This window comes from Ceratotherium simum, chromosome 5 (genome assembly GCF_057802395.1).
Source record: "Ceratotherium simum simum isolate JZ-2026a chromosome 5, ASM5780239v1, whole genome shotgun sequence".
Taxonomy (NCBI): domain Eukaryota; kingdom Metazoa; phylum Chordata; class Mammalia; order Perissodactyla; family Rhinocerotidae; genus Ceratotherium; species Ceratotherium simum.
In genome coordinates this window covers 76322268-76341555 of record NC_141904.1, presented here as the reverse complement: position 1 = coordinate 76341555, position 19288 = coordinate 76322268, and the positions used below count along the sequence as shown (strand labels likewise).

General features: G+C 37.9%; 1 protein-coding gene across 9 annotated transcripts in view; it reads right to left on the bottom strand.

Moving 5' to 3' along the window:
- The window catches only part of CNTN4 (contactin 4), an 892715-nt gene that overhangs the window by 169932 nt on the left and 703495 nt on the right, over positions 1-19288 (bottom strand). For all 9 annotated transcript variants that reach the window (XM_087431362.1, XM_087431364.1, XM_087431363.1 and 6 more), the window contains one exon: positions 4761-4958. In XM_087431362.1, coding sequence (XP_087287488.1) covers positions 4761-4958 — 198 coding nt within the window. The remainder of the gene's footprint in view (positions 1-4760; positions 4959-19288) is intronic.

Sequence of the window (19288 nt, the reverse complement as noted above, 5' to 3'; positions counted from 1 at the left end):
TCCCTTCTTTCCTGAAGAATAAAGACATAAAATTGTGTGATCTCTAAGTGCCTTCTAGGTCCAATAAGCTATGGATAGCCCTTTACCAAACATTTCTTCTAAAAATTCAATAAGTCTATAATCATTGTAGCAAAATGAGAAAATACAGAGAAACAAAAAGTAAAAAAATTAAGAATTGAACATTTTACCACTAAAAGTTAAACACTTTAAAGTTTAACATTGTTACCATTTTGGAGAGTAATATTCCAGCTTTCTCTGTCATTATCCACATATGTTTTACAAAACAAGGATAATACTTTCTATATACTATGTAATCTGTTTTTAAACATATAATTGTTGAGCATATCTTAGGTAAGTTATTGATGTTGCACTTCTATTTTGTCACTGTTCAAAGCACTTTATATGTAGTTTAACACACCAAGTAAACACCAAATGTTATCCTCATTTGACTGATGAGAACATGGAACACAATGAGGTTTAACTGACGTCCAAAGTCCCAGAGCTAATAAGTTGGTGAGGCTGGATTCCACCTAGAGAGCCTGGCTCCAGAGTCCTCACAGGTTAACGCTGAACCATCTGCCCCATATTTCAGTCACAATCTGAGATGCAAGAAGGGGTGAACCATGTGAAAAGTTGAGGAAAAGGGAACAGCACATACCAAGGTCTTGCAGAACTGTAGTGTGCTGGGAACAAGAGCTAACTGGGTCAGGGGGATCCACATGGGACACATCACACTTGACTCTTACCAGGACCTGAGCCAACTGTTCACTGTTCACTTTTTATGACTTATTGTGACCTTCTAGGCTGGAAACAATGAATCGTAGTCTGGAACTGCTTAGCTGGAACTCCAAAGAAATAACCTGAATATTGAGAACATCTAGTTCTTTAAGCTACATCTGTACTTAGCAAGGGAAATGACCAGCCATGGCAATTAGTTCAGTTCAGACAATAAACTCCACTGCCTTGCTTATTCACATTTCAGAGGCAGAAGGAAGATGCGAAATTTTGAGTGAGCTTCAATTATATAAATGATTGTACAAATTCTATACTCACCTTGCACTTATCAGTCTAATACACAGTCACTAAACACCAGATCATGCGGAACGATAATTTCATTGATTTTACTCTCACAGAGTAGACCTTAACAAGAATGTCATCTTTATTTTGCAATCTCTTCTTGATTCATGTTTCCCCTTTTCTCTTACCTCCAGACAAGAGCTAATTAAATAACCTATTTTGTGCTTAGTAATATAGTTCAAGTATCCATTTTATGTACTCCAGCCTAAATGGGAAAGACATATTATGAATTTTCACCATGCAACTCTTATGGAAATTAAGAATGAATGGGCATTAATTGTTGAAGAATGAGATCCTTAGTCTGCTAATTTTGTGATAAAATATTCTAATAAAAAACATTTGTCATCTCAATGAAGATATACTAGACAAGTCGAGATAAATCTAAAAGCCAAGCAAAAGGCAGAGTTGTTGCCAACTTGAGGCACACATGATGATTCTGGAGTTCTTGTGTTCCTGAATTTTTGTTCCTTCTTTCTGAATCAGCAATTCAGCGTGATGTCTCTCCTGGGCTGTGTCTTACTGCATCAAAGTCAATATTTCGTTACATTTGTGACTTGACACACTCAAAGGAATAGCACCACTGAACAGACATTTTGGCATTAGTGTACTATGGGCAGAGGCCAGAGGGGCTGTATTTTTAAATAATTCTGTACAAAAATGCCACTGGAGCACATATTTTGAAAAAATTTCTTCATTCTTAGGTCTTTCAAGATAGCACTGATAGCTTTTGATGGAACTGGTCCTTTGCCTACTCTTCTTTTTAAACTGATAAGATTTTTCAGTTTTATTTAATATAATTCAGTTTATTCCAACATATTAATTTAACATTTGTCATGTGGCAAGCACTGTGCTGGGCCCTAGTACAAGGACGGATAAAAACTATGATCTGTACTTAATCACAATGTCAGTGGGGTGGGGGAAGGCAAGCTGATAAGAAAATATGAATATATCAGATGAATATTATGATAGAGAGATAGAACAAGAGATACAAAACAAATAATTCTTTCTATTGCCAACGGAGAAGTCATGCTTTTGGTTTTACAAATAATGACTAAAATAATATTCTTGATTTTTCCCTTACAAACCTGTTTAGTAAAACCATTTCGGTAAATGGCATTCCCATAAACCCAACTGCTATGCCAGAAACCTATGTGTCATCCTTGATTTTCTCTTCCACCACCTCCCACATCCAGTGCATCAGCAAGTCCTGGCAGCTTTACCTGCAAACTGTATCCTAAATTCATCCACTTCTCTTCTCTCCACTGCTACTCCCTAGTTCAAGCTGTCATCATTTCCCAACTGAATTAGTGCAATGGTCTTCTAATGGGACTTCCAGTTTGCACTCTCACTTTCTTAAAGTCTGTTTCCACACCATAGCTAAGCAATCTTTTTAAAAACATACATCACTCTCTTGCATTAAGTCCTCTAACAGCTTCACTTTGCACTTGAAATAAAATCCAGTCTTCACTCCATGGTCTCCATGATCTGCCTGTATTCTTTTCCAATCTCAATTCAAACCACCCTCCACGCTGCTCACTATGCTCCAACCACACTTGCATTCTCTTTGCTCCCTGAACATGCCAAGTGATTTTTCAGGCCTTGAGACCTTTGTATGTGATGTTAACTCAGTCTGGAATGCTCCTCCTTCTGATCTTCAAAGGACTGACTTCTTATCATTTGGGTCTCAGCTCATAAATCACCTCCCCAGAAAGACTTTCCATGACAACCCTGTCTAAAGTAGAAATTCCACCCCACAGAGCCTCTATTTTATCTATTTATTCCTATCTAAAATAATTGGATTTTTGCTTTTGTTTATGTTCATTTGTTTTTACCTGTGTTCGCCAGGAGAATTAAGTGCCATGAGATAGAGGCCTTACTGTTCTTGTTCACTGGCACGCAGGGAAGTGGCTGTCACATAGCAAGTGTTAAATAAATATATGTTAAATGCATGAATAAATGAAGGAATGATTGAAATCTACATTATTTGCTCAAAAATTCCACAGTGTGGTCTATGATATAAAGATGTTCAGACCCAGTCTGCAGAGGTTTGTCTGCAAATATCCTGTTCTGGGAGGTTCAGGTTCATAGCCCCACTTGGGTACCAAGTTCCTTCAGTAGAAAGAGAAATTTGGAGTGAAATCTGAGTTTCAGGCTTGATTTGCCAAGTTTTTCTTGTATAAATTCAAGTAAGATGTAGTGTAGTGTAACAAAAAGGAACATAGTGAGGAGCTGATATTTGGCTCTGGAGTAAATAAGCTGTGAGTGCTGAGTGTGAATCTTGGAGTCATTATTTTTTAGCTAGCTGTGTGGCTTTGGGATTTGTTATTTAATATGTCTGAGCCCCAGTTCATTCATCTGTAAAATATAAAAAGGATATTCCTCATATAATGGCTTGAGATTTGAATGAGATAATCCAGGTGAAAGTCTGAGTGCCCAGCAAATAGTAAGTGCCTAATAAATGCTTGTTATTAATGTTCTTGGCTGACAGTTTCCTCACCTGTATGACAGGTCTAGTAATTCCTCTACATAACGTATGGTTTAAATGTGTACTTGGGAAAGGGATTTATAAAGAATAGAAATTTAAACATGTAAAGTGTGACTGCTTAAATCATTACACTAGCAACTACTGAAGAATTTAATTATGTCTTTGTTTTCATTCATTCAACAAATATTTACTGAGGATCTTCTATGTACCAGGTACTGTACTAGGTGCTGGAAATATATTAGTCATCCAGACACTGCATGTGCTTTTAAGAAGGCAAGTTTATAGTTAAGGAGACAGTGAAACTGGCAATTGTGATACAGAATAAAGAATTCTTGGGGCTAGTAATAGGTTTTATTGGAGTTTATAGAGAAGGCATCTGATGCAGCATAGATTGTAGGGGAAGACAGAGATGACTTCCTGGAGAAAGTGATATATTTGAAGAAACTGGAAGGACCAGTATAAGTTAGTCAAGGGACTAAAAGAAGGAAGAGTATTTCAAGAAGAGGGAACAGAATACATATAAAGACTCATGGTGGGTATATAAAGACCATTGTGGGGAATGGGCATGGTGCTACTAGAGTTTGGCATATAATTTGATAAGATTGTCTTTAAAAAGCACATGGTGAATTACCATATACTGTCATGTAATCTATCTAAGTAATTAAGGTGAAGGTCATATATTTTCTTGAAATATTCTCACAAAAGTGTGGTAAATTAAAACTCTGTCTCAAATAAGCCTTAATATTCCTGCATTTCACTGTGGTGGGAACTGTCTTCAGTATAATAAATCCAGAAGTTATTTGGAAAATTTAAAACTTCTTTTTGGACACTGAATACTAAATTACATAGAATTGATTAACGAGCTAATTGTTCAACCTTCCACTTCATTCTGCCTGTGTACACAATTTAGGTGGAAAGAAACAAGAAATAAATTCCTTTGTTATTTATATTCACCTAAATCCACATTCCATTCCTGTTGAGATTACCCATTAGATTTCTAATCAGTTTTCCAAAATGGATACATGGGTTTATTTCTTACACAAGTGGAGAAAATATGCGTACTAAATGTAGAAAGCATTAAACTTTTCTTAAATTTAATTTAGACAATCCAGCTTTGTGTGCCAATAACAGAACAATTTTCCATACTCAACCTGTGATCACCAAGAACAAAATTAACAAAATCCCTTGGAAAACTCACCGTCATTTCTCAATATTAGCGGTGTGGGTGGCCCCAGGACCTTGTGGTTTGTCACCGTATTCGTAACTACACAGGTATAATTCCCAACATCTGATTTTTCTACTTTGGCAATATACAGATTTCCAGTCTCTTGAGAAACGAAGCGGCGATTATCCTGATACGAAGGGTATTCATTGAAGATCCAGGCATAGCTCAGCTCTGAAAGCGAAAAGAATCATCATTACAAATATGTCTTTTGGCAATGGAATTCCACTGTATTCATGAAAGAAATTGTCAAGTTAGAAATTCATACTGTTGCCCAATGATCCTTTTTCAGCCTGCTAAATATAAACAGGAAGTAATCACAGTCCCTTAAAGCATTTTACCAGTCTTCCTACTGTCAGTCAAGAAGATTTTATTTCTAGAAAATGAGAAGGTACAACTGGATAGTTAAGACAAGTTCAACCTCTTTAAGTCAAGAGAATATGCATTTACAGTTTGCTAAGCACGTGCCAAGAACCAGGCAACACTTACTGAGCTAACATCCAAATTACAGACCCAGAGAGTCTATAACCTTGATATAGTAAGACTGGAGGCCACTTTGAAAACTATTTAGATCACTTCTTTTATTCTGTAGATAATAATCATTATAGTGCATCATAGTGCCACATACTTGCATAGCACTTTGTGGTTTCCAATATATTTTTATAGTTTTCGATTAACTGAGAAACTTTGGCACAGAGGAATGAAGTAACTAATCCAAACTTTTAGCCCTAGTTAGAAACAGAATAATTCCTGAGTCTCAATTCAGATTTCTCCTAATGCCTCCTACTATCAACACAAATTTTTACTCTTTTCTTACTTGTGAGGTTGAACTCTTTTTCCATTATTTTAGTAAGATGGTAGTTTAACATTGTAGCAAATACTTGCTAAACATACATTGACTGACTGGTTGGCTGGTCGCATAAATGTAAATCTGTATTTTAAAAAATTAGCTGAAAAAATTATTATATCCATAAGGGAGTAAACGTGAAATAACAGCCAAAGGGCAACCTTTTTGCAAATATTTATTCATCCAGGAATACCAGTGGGATGAGTGTAAAAGGCAGTCATACCTGAAAATGTTCCTTTGAAAGTTGTAATTTTTCTTAAGAATTAGCTAAATGTTTTTGAATGAACATCTGAGCCCATGCTTTCAATTTCAGAGAAGAACTCTAAACGACAGCGAGCTTGAATCATCTGCTGCAGTAACTATTGTGCTCCAAGGAAATCAACCTTTTTCAGTTCCAGGCATTCCACAATTCCTCGTTAAAGTGTGATCTCCAGATTTGTCCAAAGCTGGAGAAGTGAAATACTAGCCACTGGCACTGATTAGCCAACATGCTCCATTTTATCTTCAAAAGTTATTGTGATGGGGGAGGGGAAACAATTAGATGCAAACGGAGCCTCTGGTTTCAGAACTAGTTGCTGATTTCTTGTATGTTGCTCTTTAATATGACCCTGGGCTAAAGTCTAAATGCATGGAGTGTTCTTGGAAAATGGCAGAAAGGTCATTTCAGCTTTGTATAGAGAACACTAATTACTGAAAAAGGCATTTTTGTTGTTTAGTACTTCAATGAGTCTCAATTGTAATTGACCTCATTAACAGAATGTGCAACAGCCTTAATAATCCACTGTTTACATACAAAGGAGGGGTCATGCAGATTGCTTTCCCTTTATCACTGGATTATAACATTTCTGCATGCATTATTTGAGAGAGATATAATTATGTTTATATGAGAATAATCATTTTATTTACGCATGTGCATGTAATTATAAATAACCCCATGCTGATGTCAAGAGGATACTCAGTGTAAATAAGCAAGTGCTTCCCAGCAAGCTAGTTACTTCCTCAAGAAACTAAAATCTGGGAAAGAAAAGTCCCTTATAATAGGTCATGAAAAAGTACAATCTGGTATGGAAGTTTTCCCATAAAAACAGGAGATTTCAGCTAACAGCATGACACAATGTATTCTTCACTCAATTTGGTATTTGAGTTTCAGGCAAACCAAATAATCTCTGAACATCTCAATTTTCTCATATGAACAATGAGGAGAACACTGCCTATCCCCTAATTAGCTATCAGAGAGTTTTAAGTATAAATTAGCATCTCCAAAGTCACAAGGTAGAAGTTAGAAAGTAATTTACCAGTACAATATTAATCAACCCACACCTCTCCAGGGAGAGTTGTAATCAAATATGTGAAACAGTGTATTTTTTTCCCTGAAGATAGTTTTCAAAACTGTTGCTAGTGGCTAGTGGCTGCAAGGCTTTCTGAATTGTGTGGGAGAAGGCTGGTTTAGTAACTAGAAAACTGTATGGACTACGGATGTCAGGAAAAAGGCATCTCCTTTGTTATTTTTCTAATCGGAGAGAAAAAAAAAAAAAGACCAGGAAACCGAAATTCAAACTTGTGTTACATAAGGGAAACCATTTAAACACTCTTACTTGCAACTTCTTACTCCATCAAATGGGGATAATAATAAATGTGATGCAGGTAGGTAGTGAGGATCAATTTACGTGAAAGCATTCTGAATCATCAGCACATCTGAATCATTAGAAGTTAATCATATATATATATATATATATATATATATATATATATATATAGACACACACACACACTGGCATACTATTCATTCATAAAAAAGACTAAAATCTTGCCATTTGCCACAATGTGGATGGACCTGGAGGGCATTATGCTAAGTGAAATAAGTGAGATAGAGAAAGACAAATACCGTATGATCTCTCTTATATGTGGAGTCTAAAAATAAATAAATAAATAAATAAATAAACTAAGCTCACAGATAGAGAGAAGAGACTGGTGGTTGCCAGAGATAGGGAGCGGGGTGAGAGAAATGGGTGAAGGGGATCAAAACGTAAAAAATTTAAAAAATTAAAAAAAAAAAAACCTCATCAAAAGAAAATTTCCTGGCAATTCCATTACCTCAACAGAACGATATCCATTGTTTGGTATAACTTTCAATTCTAGCTTATATGCCTATAGGGTTTTCATGATTTTAACCATAGGTTAAATGGTATTTATTTATTTATTTAATTAATTAATTTATTTATTTTCCCCCCAAAGCCCCAGTAGATAGTTGTATGTCATAGCTGCACATCCTTCTAGTTGCTGTATGTGGGACGCGGCCTCAGCATGGCCGGAGAAGCGGTGCGTCGGTGCGCGCCTGGGATCCAAACCTGGGCCGCCAGTAGCAGAGCGCGCGCACTTAACCGCTAAGCCGCGGGGCCGGCCCTAAATGCTATTTAAAAAAACAAAACAAAAAAGGAAAATTTTGAGGCCTGGAAAGGGTAAGCTCAGAGAGTCAAAAAGTGGCAAAGCAGACTATATCCTAGTCCCTCTAGCTACACTTCCATTCCAGTACTCCCTCCAGGAAGCAATAAGAGCTCTTGACCATTGAAAGTAAAGAGGTAGTGTTATTATATCACTCAACAGATGATACAGTTTTCCCCTAAGAACCAAAGTCTATTTTTATCAGATCAAAATATTAATCCATTGGGTTACAGGAAATGCTATCAACATCCCGTAAAATAAAGCCAAGTAAATAAAACAAAATAAATTCTCATGTGCTGCAACTAGCAAAAATGTACCCAACTCAGTTTGATTTCCTTAGGGACTTTCATGCAATATTTATTCTTATTCAAACTTGACAGCTTTCTTTTGATAAGTTTTCACACACTAATTGCTCTGCAAGTGACAGACAGTTCCTGTCCCATTGGCAATTTGTAACAACTGAGTAAACAGATACTTGGAATGCAATATTTAATAGATTGTGAGGCTTCTGAAGCTCAACGGAAAAGTACTGAGACTAGTTATAATGGGATACCCATTAAAGCAGAAGGACCTAGTGATGTTTTCTGACTTGTAGCATCTAAATCCATAGGAAATTAACTATAAAATGTCACTCTCTTAATTGGTTCCTTTTTCCATATCTTTGGGCCACAGTAAAGGATGTTTGGTTACTATTTTTATTTATTTACATTATTTTATTTAGTTATTTATTTTTTAATTATTTTATTGAGGTCACATTGCTTTATAACATTGTGTAATTTCTGGTGTACATTATTATCTATCAATTTCTGTATAGATTGCATGGTATTCACCACCAATAGTCTAGTTTTTATCCATCACCATACATACGCGCCCCTTTACCCCTTTCTCCCACCCCCTACCTTCTCCCCCTCTGGTAACCACTAATCTCTTCTCCTTACCCACGTGTTTATCTTCCATATACGAGTGAAATCATAGGTATGTGTCTTTCTCTGTCTGGCTTATTTCTCTTAACATAATACCCTCAAGGTCCATCTACATTGCTGCAAATGGGATGATTTTGTCTTCTTTTATGGCTGGGTAGTATTTCATTGTATATATATACCACATCCTCTTTGTCCATTCATCAGTTGATGGGCTCTTGGGTTGCTTCCACATCTTGGCTATTGCGAATAATGCTGCAATGAACATAGGGGTGCATAAATCTCTTTGCATGGTTGATTTCATGTTCTTGGGATAAATACCCAGTAGTGGGATAGCTGGATCATACGGTAGTTCTCTTTTTCATTTTTTGAGAAATCTCCATACTGCTTTCCACAGTGGCTGCACCAGTTTAAATTCCCACCAGCAGTGTATGAGGGCTCCCTTTTCTCCATGTTCTCTCCAACATTTGTCATTTTTTGTCTTGTTAATTGCAGCCATTCTGATGGGTGTAAGGTGATACTTCACTGTAGTTTTGATATGTATTTCCCTAACAATTAGTGATGTTGAACATCTTTTCATGTGTCTGTTGCCCATCTGCACACCTTCCTTAAAAAAAGTGTCCATTCATATCCTCTATCCTTTTTTTTTTTTTTTTTTTGGTGAGGAAGATCAGCCCTGTGCTAACATCTGCCAATCCTCCTCTTTTTTTTTTTTTCTTTTTGGCTGAGGAAGACTGGCCCTGGGCTAACATTCGTGCCCATCTTCCTCTACTTTATATGGGATGCCGCCACAGCATGGCTTGCCAAGTGGTGCATCAGTGCATGCCCGGGATCCAAACCGGCGAACCCCGGGCTGCCACAGCGGAGCACACACACTTAACTGCTTGTGCCACCAGGCCAGCCCCTCTACCCATTTTTTCATAGAGTTGTTTGTTTTCTTGTTGAGTTGCATGAGTTCTTTATATATATTGGAAATTAACTCCCTTCGGATATATGATTTGCAAATATTTTCTCCCAGTTGCTGGATTGGCTTTTCGTTTTGTTCACGGTTTCCTTTGTCTTCCAGAAGCTTTTTAGTTTGATGTAGTCCCATTTGTTTATTTTTTCTTTTGTTTCCCTTGCCTGACTAGACATGGTATTCAAAAAGATGCTGCTAAAACTGATGTCAAAGAGTGTACTGTCTATATTTTCTTCTAGGCATTTTATGGTTTCAGATCTTACATTCAAGTCTTTCATCCATTTTGAGTTAATTTTTTGTACTTTTTATTTTTGCTGAAGAGGTTAAGCCCTGAGCTAACATATGTGCCAATCTTCCTCTACTTCATATGTGGGATGCCCCCACAGAATGGCTGACGAGTGGCATAGGTCTGTGCCTGGGATCTAAATTTGCGAACCTAGGCCACCGAAATGGAGCACGCTGAAGTTAACCACTGTGCCATGGGCCGGCCACTTTTTGAGTTAATTTTTGTGTATAGTGTAAGATAATGGTCTATGTTCATTCTTTTACACGTGGCTGTTCACTTTTCCCACACCATTTATTGAAGAGACTTTCCTCTCTCCATTGTATATTCTTGGCTCCTTTGTCGAAGATTAGCTGTCCATAGATGGGTGGGTTTATTTCTGGGCTTTCAAATCAGTTCCATTGATCTGTGTGTCTGTTTCTGTGCCAGCGCCATGCTGTTTTGATTACTATAGCTTTGTAGTAGATTTTGAAGTCAGGATTGTGGAGGATTGTGATACCTCCAGCTTTGTTCATTTTTCTCAGGATGGCTTTGGCTATTCAGGGTCTTTTGTTGTTCTATATAAATTTTAGGATTCTTTGTTCTATTTCCATGAAAAATGTCATTGGGATACTGATTGGGATTGCACTGAATCTGTAGATTGCTTTAGGTAATACGGACATTTTAATTATATTAATTCCTCCAATCTATGAGCATGAAATATCTTTCCATTTCTTTACATCTTCTTCAATGTCTTTCAGTAATGTCTTCTAGTTTTCAGTGTACAGGTCTTTCACCTCTTTGGCTAAATCTATTCCTAGGTATTTTATTCTTTTTGTTGCAATTGTAAATGGGATTGTATTCTTGACTTCTCTTTATGCTAGTTCGCTATTAGTCTAGAGAAATGCAACTGATTTTTACAGGTTGATTTTGTATCCTGCAACTTTGTTGTAGTTATTGGTTATTTCTTGTAGTTGTTGGTTATTTCTAATAGTTTTCTGGTGGATTTTTTTAGGGTTTTCTACATATAGAATCATGTCATCCACAAAAAGCAAGAGTTTTATTTCTTCCTTTCCAAATTGGATACCTTTTATTTCTTTTTCTTGTCTAATTCCTCTGGCCAAAACCTCCAGTACTATGTTGAGTTGGAGTGGCGAGAGTGGGCACCCTTGTCTTATTTCTGTTTTCAGAGGGATGGCTTTCAGTTGTTCATCATTAAGTATGATGTTGGCTGTGGGTTTGTCATATATGGCCTTTATTATGCTAAGGTACTTTCCTTCTATACCCATTTTATTGAGAGTTTTTATCATAAATGGATGTTGGATCTTGTCACATGCTTTCTCTAAATATATTGAGATGATCATGTGATTTTTATTCCTCATTTTGTTAATGTGGTGTATCACATTATTTGATTTGTGGATGTTGAACCATCCCTGCATCCCTGGAATAAATCCCACTTGGTCATGGTGTATGATCCTTTTAATGTACTGCTGTGTTCGATTTGGCAATATTTTGTTGAAGATTTTTGCATCTATGTTCATCAGCGATATTGGGCTGTAATTTTCCCTCCTTGTGTTGTCCATGTCTGGTTTTGGTATCAGGGTAATGTTGGCCTCACAGAATGAGTTAGGGAGCATTCCGTATTCTTCAATTTTTCAGAATGGTTTGAGAGGGATAAGTATTAACTCTTCTTTGAATGTTTGTTAGAATTCTCCAGAGAAGCCATCTGGTCCTGGACTTTTGGTTTTTGGGAGGTTTTTGATTGCTGTTTCTATCTACTTGTGATTGGTCTATTCAGATTCTCTATTTCTTCTTGATTCAGTTTTGGGAGGTTGTATGAGTCTAAGAATTTATCCATTTCTTCCAGGTTATCCAATTTGTTGGCAAATCGTTTTTCATAGTATTCTCTTATAATCCTTTCTATTTCTGTGGTATCCGTTGTAATTTCTTCTCCTTCAGTTTTAATTTTATTTATTTGCGCCTTCTGTCTTGTTCTTAGTGAGTTTGGCTGAGTTTGTCAATTTCCTTTATAAAGAACCACCTCTTGGTTAGTTTCATTGATCCTTTCTACTGTTCTTTAGTCTCTATTTCATTTATTTCTGCTCTAATTTTTACTATTTCCCTCCTTCTGCTGACTTTGGACTTTGTTTGTTCTTCTTTTTCTAGTTCTGTTAGGTGTAGTTTAAGATTACTTATTTGAGATTTTTATTGTTTGTTGAGGTAGGCCTGTATTACTATAAATTTCCCTCTTAGTACCACTTTTGTTGCATCCCATAAGAGTTGGTATGTTATGTTTTCATTTTCATTTGTCTCCAGACATTTTTTGATTTCTCCTTTGAATTCTTCATTGATCCAATGGTTGTTCAGTAGTAGACTGTTTAATCTCCACATATTTGTGCCTTTCCCAGCATTTTTCTTATAATTGATTTCTAGTTTCATAGCATTGTGGTTGGAAAAGAGGCTTCCTATGATTTCAATCTTCTTAAATTCATCGAGGCTTGACTTGTTTCCCAACATAAGGTCTATCTTTCAGAATATTCCATGTGCATTTGAGGAGAATGTTTATTCTGCTATTTTTGGATGGAATGTTCCATATATTTCTATTAAGTCCATCTGGTCTAGTGTTTCATTTAAGGCCAATGTTTCCTTGTTAATTTACTGTCTGGATGATGTATCCATTGATGTAAGTGGGGTGTTGAGGCACATTACTATTATTGTGCTGCTGTCAATTTATCCTGTTAGGTCTGTTAGTAGTTGCTTTACATACTTTGGTGCTCTTGTGTTAGGAGCATATACATTCATAAGTGTTATGTCCTCTTGGTGGAATGTCCCTTTTATCATTATATACTGCCCCTCTTTGTCTTTTTTATCTTGAAATCTGCTTTGTCTGATGTAAGTATGGCAACACCTGCTTTCCTTTGCTTGCCATTTGCTTGGAGTATTGTCTTCCATCCCTTCACTCTGAGCCTATGTTTGTCTTTAGAGCTGAGATGTGTCTCCTGGAGGCAGCATATTGTTGGGTCTTGAGCCACTCTGTGTCTTCTGATGATTGGAGAATTCAATCCATTTACATTTAGAGTGATTATTGATATATGAGGGCTTAATATTGTCATTTTATCTCTTGTTTTCCAGGTGTTCTATATTTACATTGTTTCTTTTCCCTTATATTTCTGACTGCCATTCCAGTTTGGGGTTTTCTGTGATGGTTTTCTCAGTTTTCTCTTTATTTAAGATTTGTGGCTCTGCTCTGATTTTCTTCTTTAGTGGTTACCATGAGGTTTGTATAAAAGATCTCATAGATGAGATAGTCCATTTTCTGACAGCCTCTTATCTCCATTAGCCTTAGCATGTTCCATCCCATTCCTCTTCCCCTTCTGAGTTCTTGTTGTCACAAAGTATTCTTTTTTGTGTTGTGACTAAATTGAAGTGTTTATAGTTATTTTTGATGCTTTCCTTCCCTTTATCTTTTATGTTATAATTAAGTGTTTGCTAATCTGTTCTGATAGAGAGCTGCAATTTTCTGATTTTGTCTGCCTATTTATCTCCTTGCTCAAAGCTTTGTAAGCCTTTGCCTTTTTGTTACAGGTAGGAGGGCTTCCTTCATAATTTCTTATAAGGGAGGTCTAGTGGTGATGAACTACCCCAGCTTCTGTTTATCTGGGAAAGCTTTCATTTCTCCACCACATCTGAAGGATAGTTTCACTGGATAGAGTATTCTTGGCTGAAAGTTTTTGTTTTTCAGTATTTTGAATATATTATACTATTCTCTTCTAGCTTATAAGGTTTCTGCTGAGAAATCTGCTGAAAGCCTGACAAGCGTTCCTTTGGAGGTTCTTTTCTTCTGCCTTGTTGCCCTTAATATTTTCTCTTTGTCATTGACTTTTGCCAGTTTTAATATTATATGACTTGGAGAAGGGCTTTTTGCATTGATTTAAATAGGAGTTCTGTTGGCTTCATGTGCCTAAGTCCAGTTCATTCTCGAGGTATGGGAAGTTCTCAGCTACTATTTCTTTGCACAAGCTCTCTGTTCCGTTCTCCCTCACTTCTCCCTCTGGAATATCTATAATCCTTATTTTGATTTTCCCAATTAAGTCTGATATTTCTTGAAGAATTTCTTCATTTTTTAAAAATCTTAGTTCTCTCTCCTCCTCCACCTGAGCATTTCTATATTTCTATCCTCTAATTCACTAACTCTGTCCTCCATAATATCAGCTCTATTTTTTATGGTTTCTAGATTATGTTTTATCTCATTAATTGTGTTTATATTGAGAATTTCTGGTGTTTTTTTTTTCCACTTACAGCTTCAATCTTTTTGATGAAGTATTCTTTCTGCTCATTAATTTTACTCCTGAGCTCACTGAACTGTCTTTCTGAGGCTTCTTGTAACTCATTGAGTTTCTATATGACAACTATTTTGAATTCTCTGTCATTTAGATTGCAAACTTCTGTGACTTTAGGATTGGTTTCTGGAGAATTGTCATTTTCCTTCTCCGAAGTGTTATTGTAGTTTGTCACGGTGTTTGATGAACTTATCCTTTACCAGTGCATTTGTGGCAGTATCAGGTCACAGATTCCACGTGCCCCTGCTGAGGGGTGGGGGCAGGAGCTGTATTTTCTGATACCTCCCTGTCTGCTGTAGTGGTGCCAGTAGGACCACTCTGGGTTTGCACGGGTTGGCTGCAGCTGCTGGGCAGATTGTTCTCATGGGTGGGGCCTCTGCACTTGGCAGGTGGGTCATACACTGCAGGCGGGGCCTCTGCGCTTGGCGGCTGGGTTGCTCTTGCAGAGGGGTGCTTTCTTTTGTGCAGGCTGGGGCTGCGCTTGTGGGCAGTTTGGCTGAGCTGCTGCGCTAGGTGGGAGAAGTGCCTATGTAGTGGCTGAACTGCTGCCACTCAGCGGGGAGTGTTCCCATGGGCAGGGCTGCCATGGCATGGTGGGCACTCCTGCGGCCCAGGCTACCTCCGAAAGTGTTCGTGTGCGGGCCGGGTTGCCCCTGCCTCCACTTACAGTCATGCCGAGCCACTGTGTGAGGATCTGGGACCTAGAGTGCTGTCACTGGGAAGGGGGAGGAGTGCACCCACCTAGTTCCATTGCTTCCCAGGGATCCAGTCTGATCACCTTCAGATATGTGACTGCATAGATCTCTCAGGCCTCCTATTGTGCTCTGTAGGGAATCCTTTGTTGGTTAATGAATGTCCATTTAGTTGTAACTTGGAGGAGAGAGACAAAGGGAACAATTCATTCTGCTATGATGCTGACATCACTTTTAGTTATTATTTTTAAAAGAAGACATCAATCAAGCAATTTTCAAATTCAGGTGCTCACTGAGCAAATTCACCCTCTGATCAGAGTCCTCTGGATGAATGCTCTTAACTTGTTCTTGATGCTGTCTAATTTCTTTCCAGAGTTATACTATGCTTCATTACATCCTGAGTCCTATCCCAGGGGTAGCAAAGATGTCAGTCTTCAAAGATGCCTTTATTAATCCTCAAAGTTTCAAATCTAAAAGGAACCTTAGTCAGACCCTTTCAATTTTACAGATCAAGAAACTGAAGTCTAGAGAAATTACATGCCTGGATCACAGTCACACATTTGGTAAATGGCAGAGATGAGATTGGGTGGTCTCAGTATTCAGAAGAGCTGGTTCTGTTAGAAAGCCATTTGTTCGTCTCAGAAATTAATTTGGAGCTAGAAGAGATCAATTTTCCTTATCTGTAAATTAAGAGAGTAGAACTAGATGACCTCTAAGACTCTTCCAGCACTAAAATTCCATGATTCTTGGGCCGGTCCAGTGATGTAGTGGTTAAGTTTATGCACTCTGCTTCGGTGGCCTGGGGTTTGCAAGTTTGGAACCCTGGATGCGGACCTATGCACCGCTTATCAAGCCATCCTGAGGCAGGTATCCCACATAAAATAGAGGAGGATGGGCACAGATGTTAGCTCAGGGCCAATCTTCCTCAGCAAAAAGAGGAGAATTGGCAATGGATGTTAGCTCAGGGATGGTCTTCCTCACCAAAAAAAAAAAAAAAAAAAATTCCATGATTCTTTATGTATGCCATCAAATCCAATATCCTATTCTGACAAACAAGGAAAGCGGGATCCAAAGAGACCCAATATCTAGCTAAGAATCACATACGTAGTTATTGGCAAAGTCAAGAACTAGAACTTTTATACATACACACACACACACACACACACACACATTACACTGATTTGATTTAAGCTGTGTTGTGTAGAAAAAAGATAATAGAATCAATAATCAAGAGTCCTAGATTCTAGTCCTTGCATTGCAACCAATTTTGGCTTTGATAAGTTATTTTAACAGCATGAGAGAGTTTCTTTATCTTTAGACAGTTTTATCAACACCTACCCTACTTTTTGCACACTGTTGTGAGGTTGAATTTAAACTGAGATATGATTCTAAGCAAGTAGATATGAAAAGTGTATTTTAAGTGATTCTATAAGTGAAATGGGTTATGTAAATGCATGCGCTGGCTTATTTGTTGGCCAAATATTTACCAAGCATCAACCATTTACAAAAGCACTGAGCTCAGCACTGGAATGTAGAGCAGTTAGGAAGACAGGGATTGGAATCAATCAATCTCTCTCCCCTGGGCAAGGGGAGAGAGAGCATAACCCAGTGGAAAGATCCTTGGATTTGGTGTCAAGATAGAGGGATTGAGTCTTGGCTTCACCACTTACCATCTAGAAAGTAATTTTTGCTCCTTAATTTTCTCAATTGAAAAATAGGGATAATAAAAAGAATACCTGTTCTGCCTAAACCAAGAGTTGCACTGAACATCAAACATGTTAACATCAACTTTTTAAGATTCTACTGGGAGGTTTTTGCTTACAAACAGATTAATAAGTCTTTTGTCTTTCTGTGACCTTAGGGAAAGGGAGATGTTTTAAATTGTGAGTAATCTAAATAATTCCAGAAAAAATAGAAGTCTACTGGGAACCTTAAGCATTCAACACCACTAGCGATTATGCACCATAAATATATAGCAGGAGCATCTAAGAGAAAGTGTGTTGTAGGAAAGATTTGTGAGATATTCAAAGGAGTAACTGATAGACTTCTGGTTTCCGAGAGATACAGTCTCTAGATGACACTTCTAATTATATTAAGACACTAAATGATCAATATAAAGTCATATTTGAACTGTTATCCAGTGAACAGCACTTTGGGAAACAGGAGTGGAGGGGAGGTGTCCGAGAGGAGCTGAAATCTGAAGGGCTGGAATAGGACAGATATTGTACCTCTATTAATTAGAAGACTGACCAATGGGTGTTTAACACCTCTATGATGGCCAGGGCCCTTCACAGCTTAGGTTGCTGAAATCATAGCTGTGGCTGAAAAGACTCCTATTATGGATGCTCTGTGGCCCAGAAAACTTAGTTTAGACAGGTCCCCAGCATCAAACAGGACCCCCCAGGGTTCAGACACTGTTTTTCATTACTTGTTAGTGCTGAGTAGAGCAGGGGATGGCATATATCTTTCACTTAGACCACCAGTCACCACTCCTACAACCATGGGAGACACTGATAATTGACTACGCCAGACACAGATTCACAGTCATTCTTAATACAGTGATTCAGGCAGTTACCTCCAATCAGTTCGTGTTGGCACATGAAGTCAAACCTTTTTACCATCTTCACAAAAGTGATTTAGGAGAAATAAAATGGTGACCATGTGAGGTAAGGATTAGATAAAACCTAGTGCTAAATCTTATCCAACATGTGGCAAGCTTTTCTAAAAATAAGCCTCCTGACTAAGTCTCCTGACTACTCACTATATTCCATGATTTTTTTAGTACGTGCTCTTTACTCACTCAGATGTGGCAATAGAAGTGTGGGAAGTAAGACGGAAAAAGGGACATTTTCTAGTCATGTATACAGCCCTTGAATATTGCTCTTATGTATGGCTTACAATCTGCCCCCCTTTTATGGGTTACTTCTTGTTTTCTTACAACCATTTTATTGGATAAATTGAGCATTTTTCTGGGGTGTAGATTTTCTTTAAAAATTTGTAGGTGTGGGACCATCCCGGTAGCTCAGTGGTTAAGTTCACATGCTCCGCTTTGGCCACCCAGGGTTCGCAGGTTTGGATCCTGGGTGCGGACTTATGCACCGCTCATCAAGCCATGCTATGGCAGGTGTCCCACATATAAAGTAGAGGAAGATGGGCACAGATGTTAGCCCAGTGCCAATCTTCCTCAGCAAAAAGAGGAGGATTGGCAACAGATGTTAGCTCAGGGCTAATCTTCCTCACCAAAAAAAAAAAAAAAAAAATGGGGGGCCGGCCCAGTGGTGTAGCAGTTAAGTTCGCGTGCTCCGCTATGGTGGCCCGGGGTTCACAGGTTCGGATCCTGGGTGTCGACTGACACACTGCTTGTCAAGCCATGGTGTGGCAGCATCCCATATAAAGTAGAGGAAGATGGGCACAGATGTTAGCCCAGGGCCAATCTTCCTCAGCAAAAAGAGGAGGATTGGCATCGGATGTTAGCTCAGGGCTAATCTTCCTCATACACACACAAAAAATTTGTAGGTGAAAGTTAAGGAATTTAACTTGAAGGCAATTTAACACACTGTTTTGATAATAAGCCAAATATGAGTATATGATGGAATAAATATATAACATATAAATCTTGAAGGTCAACAAAATCTTGTACTTGGAGCTGATTGCTTCAGAAAATGCTCCCAGGTTCCCAGGGGTAGATGCTGACTCTCCTTTGCTCTCAAAAATGTATCAGTAAAAAAGTTTGAGAAATATTGCCTAGGCCTGGACTCAGCAGACTTTCATACTCTAAAGGAAGAAGCCATATATTTTTTGAGCAGAAAAGCATCCTTTTTATTAGCATGTTCAGGCTGGAAAGTGACAGCACACAGAAAGGATTTAACTTGCACAAGTGTGTGTCTCTCTTAAGGTTTCACGTGCTTTAAAAACATTTGAAAATCAAATAGACATCTAGATACTGGGATTTTCTTGAACTCAAACACAGTTCTTAAATATCAGTCCTCAAGAGGAATCAGGGTGGCGCAGCACAGATCCACACACTAGTGGTTCTCTACCTT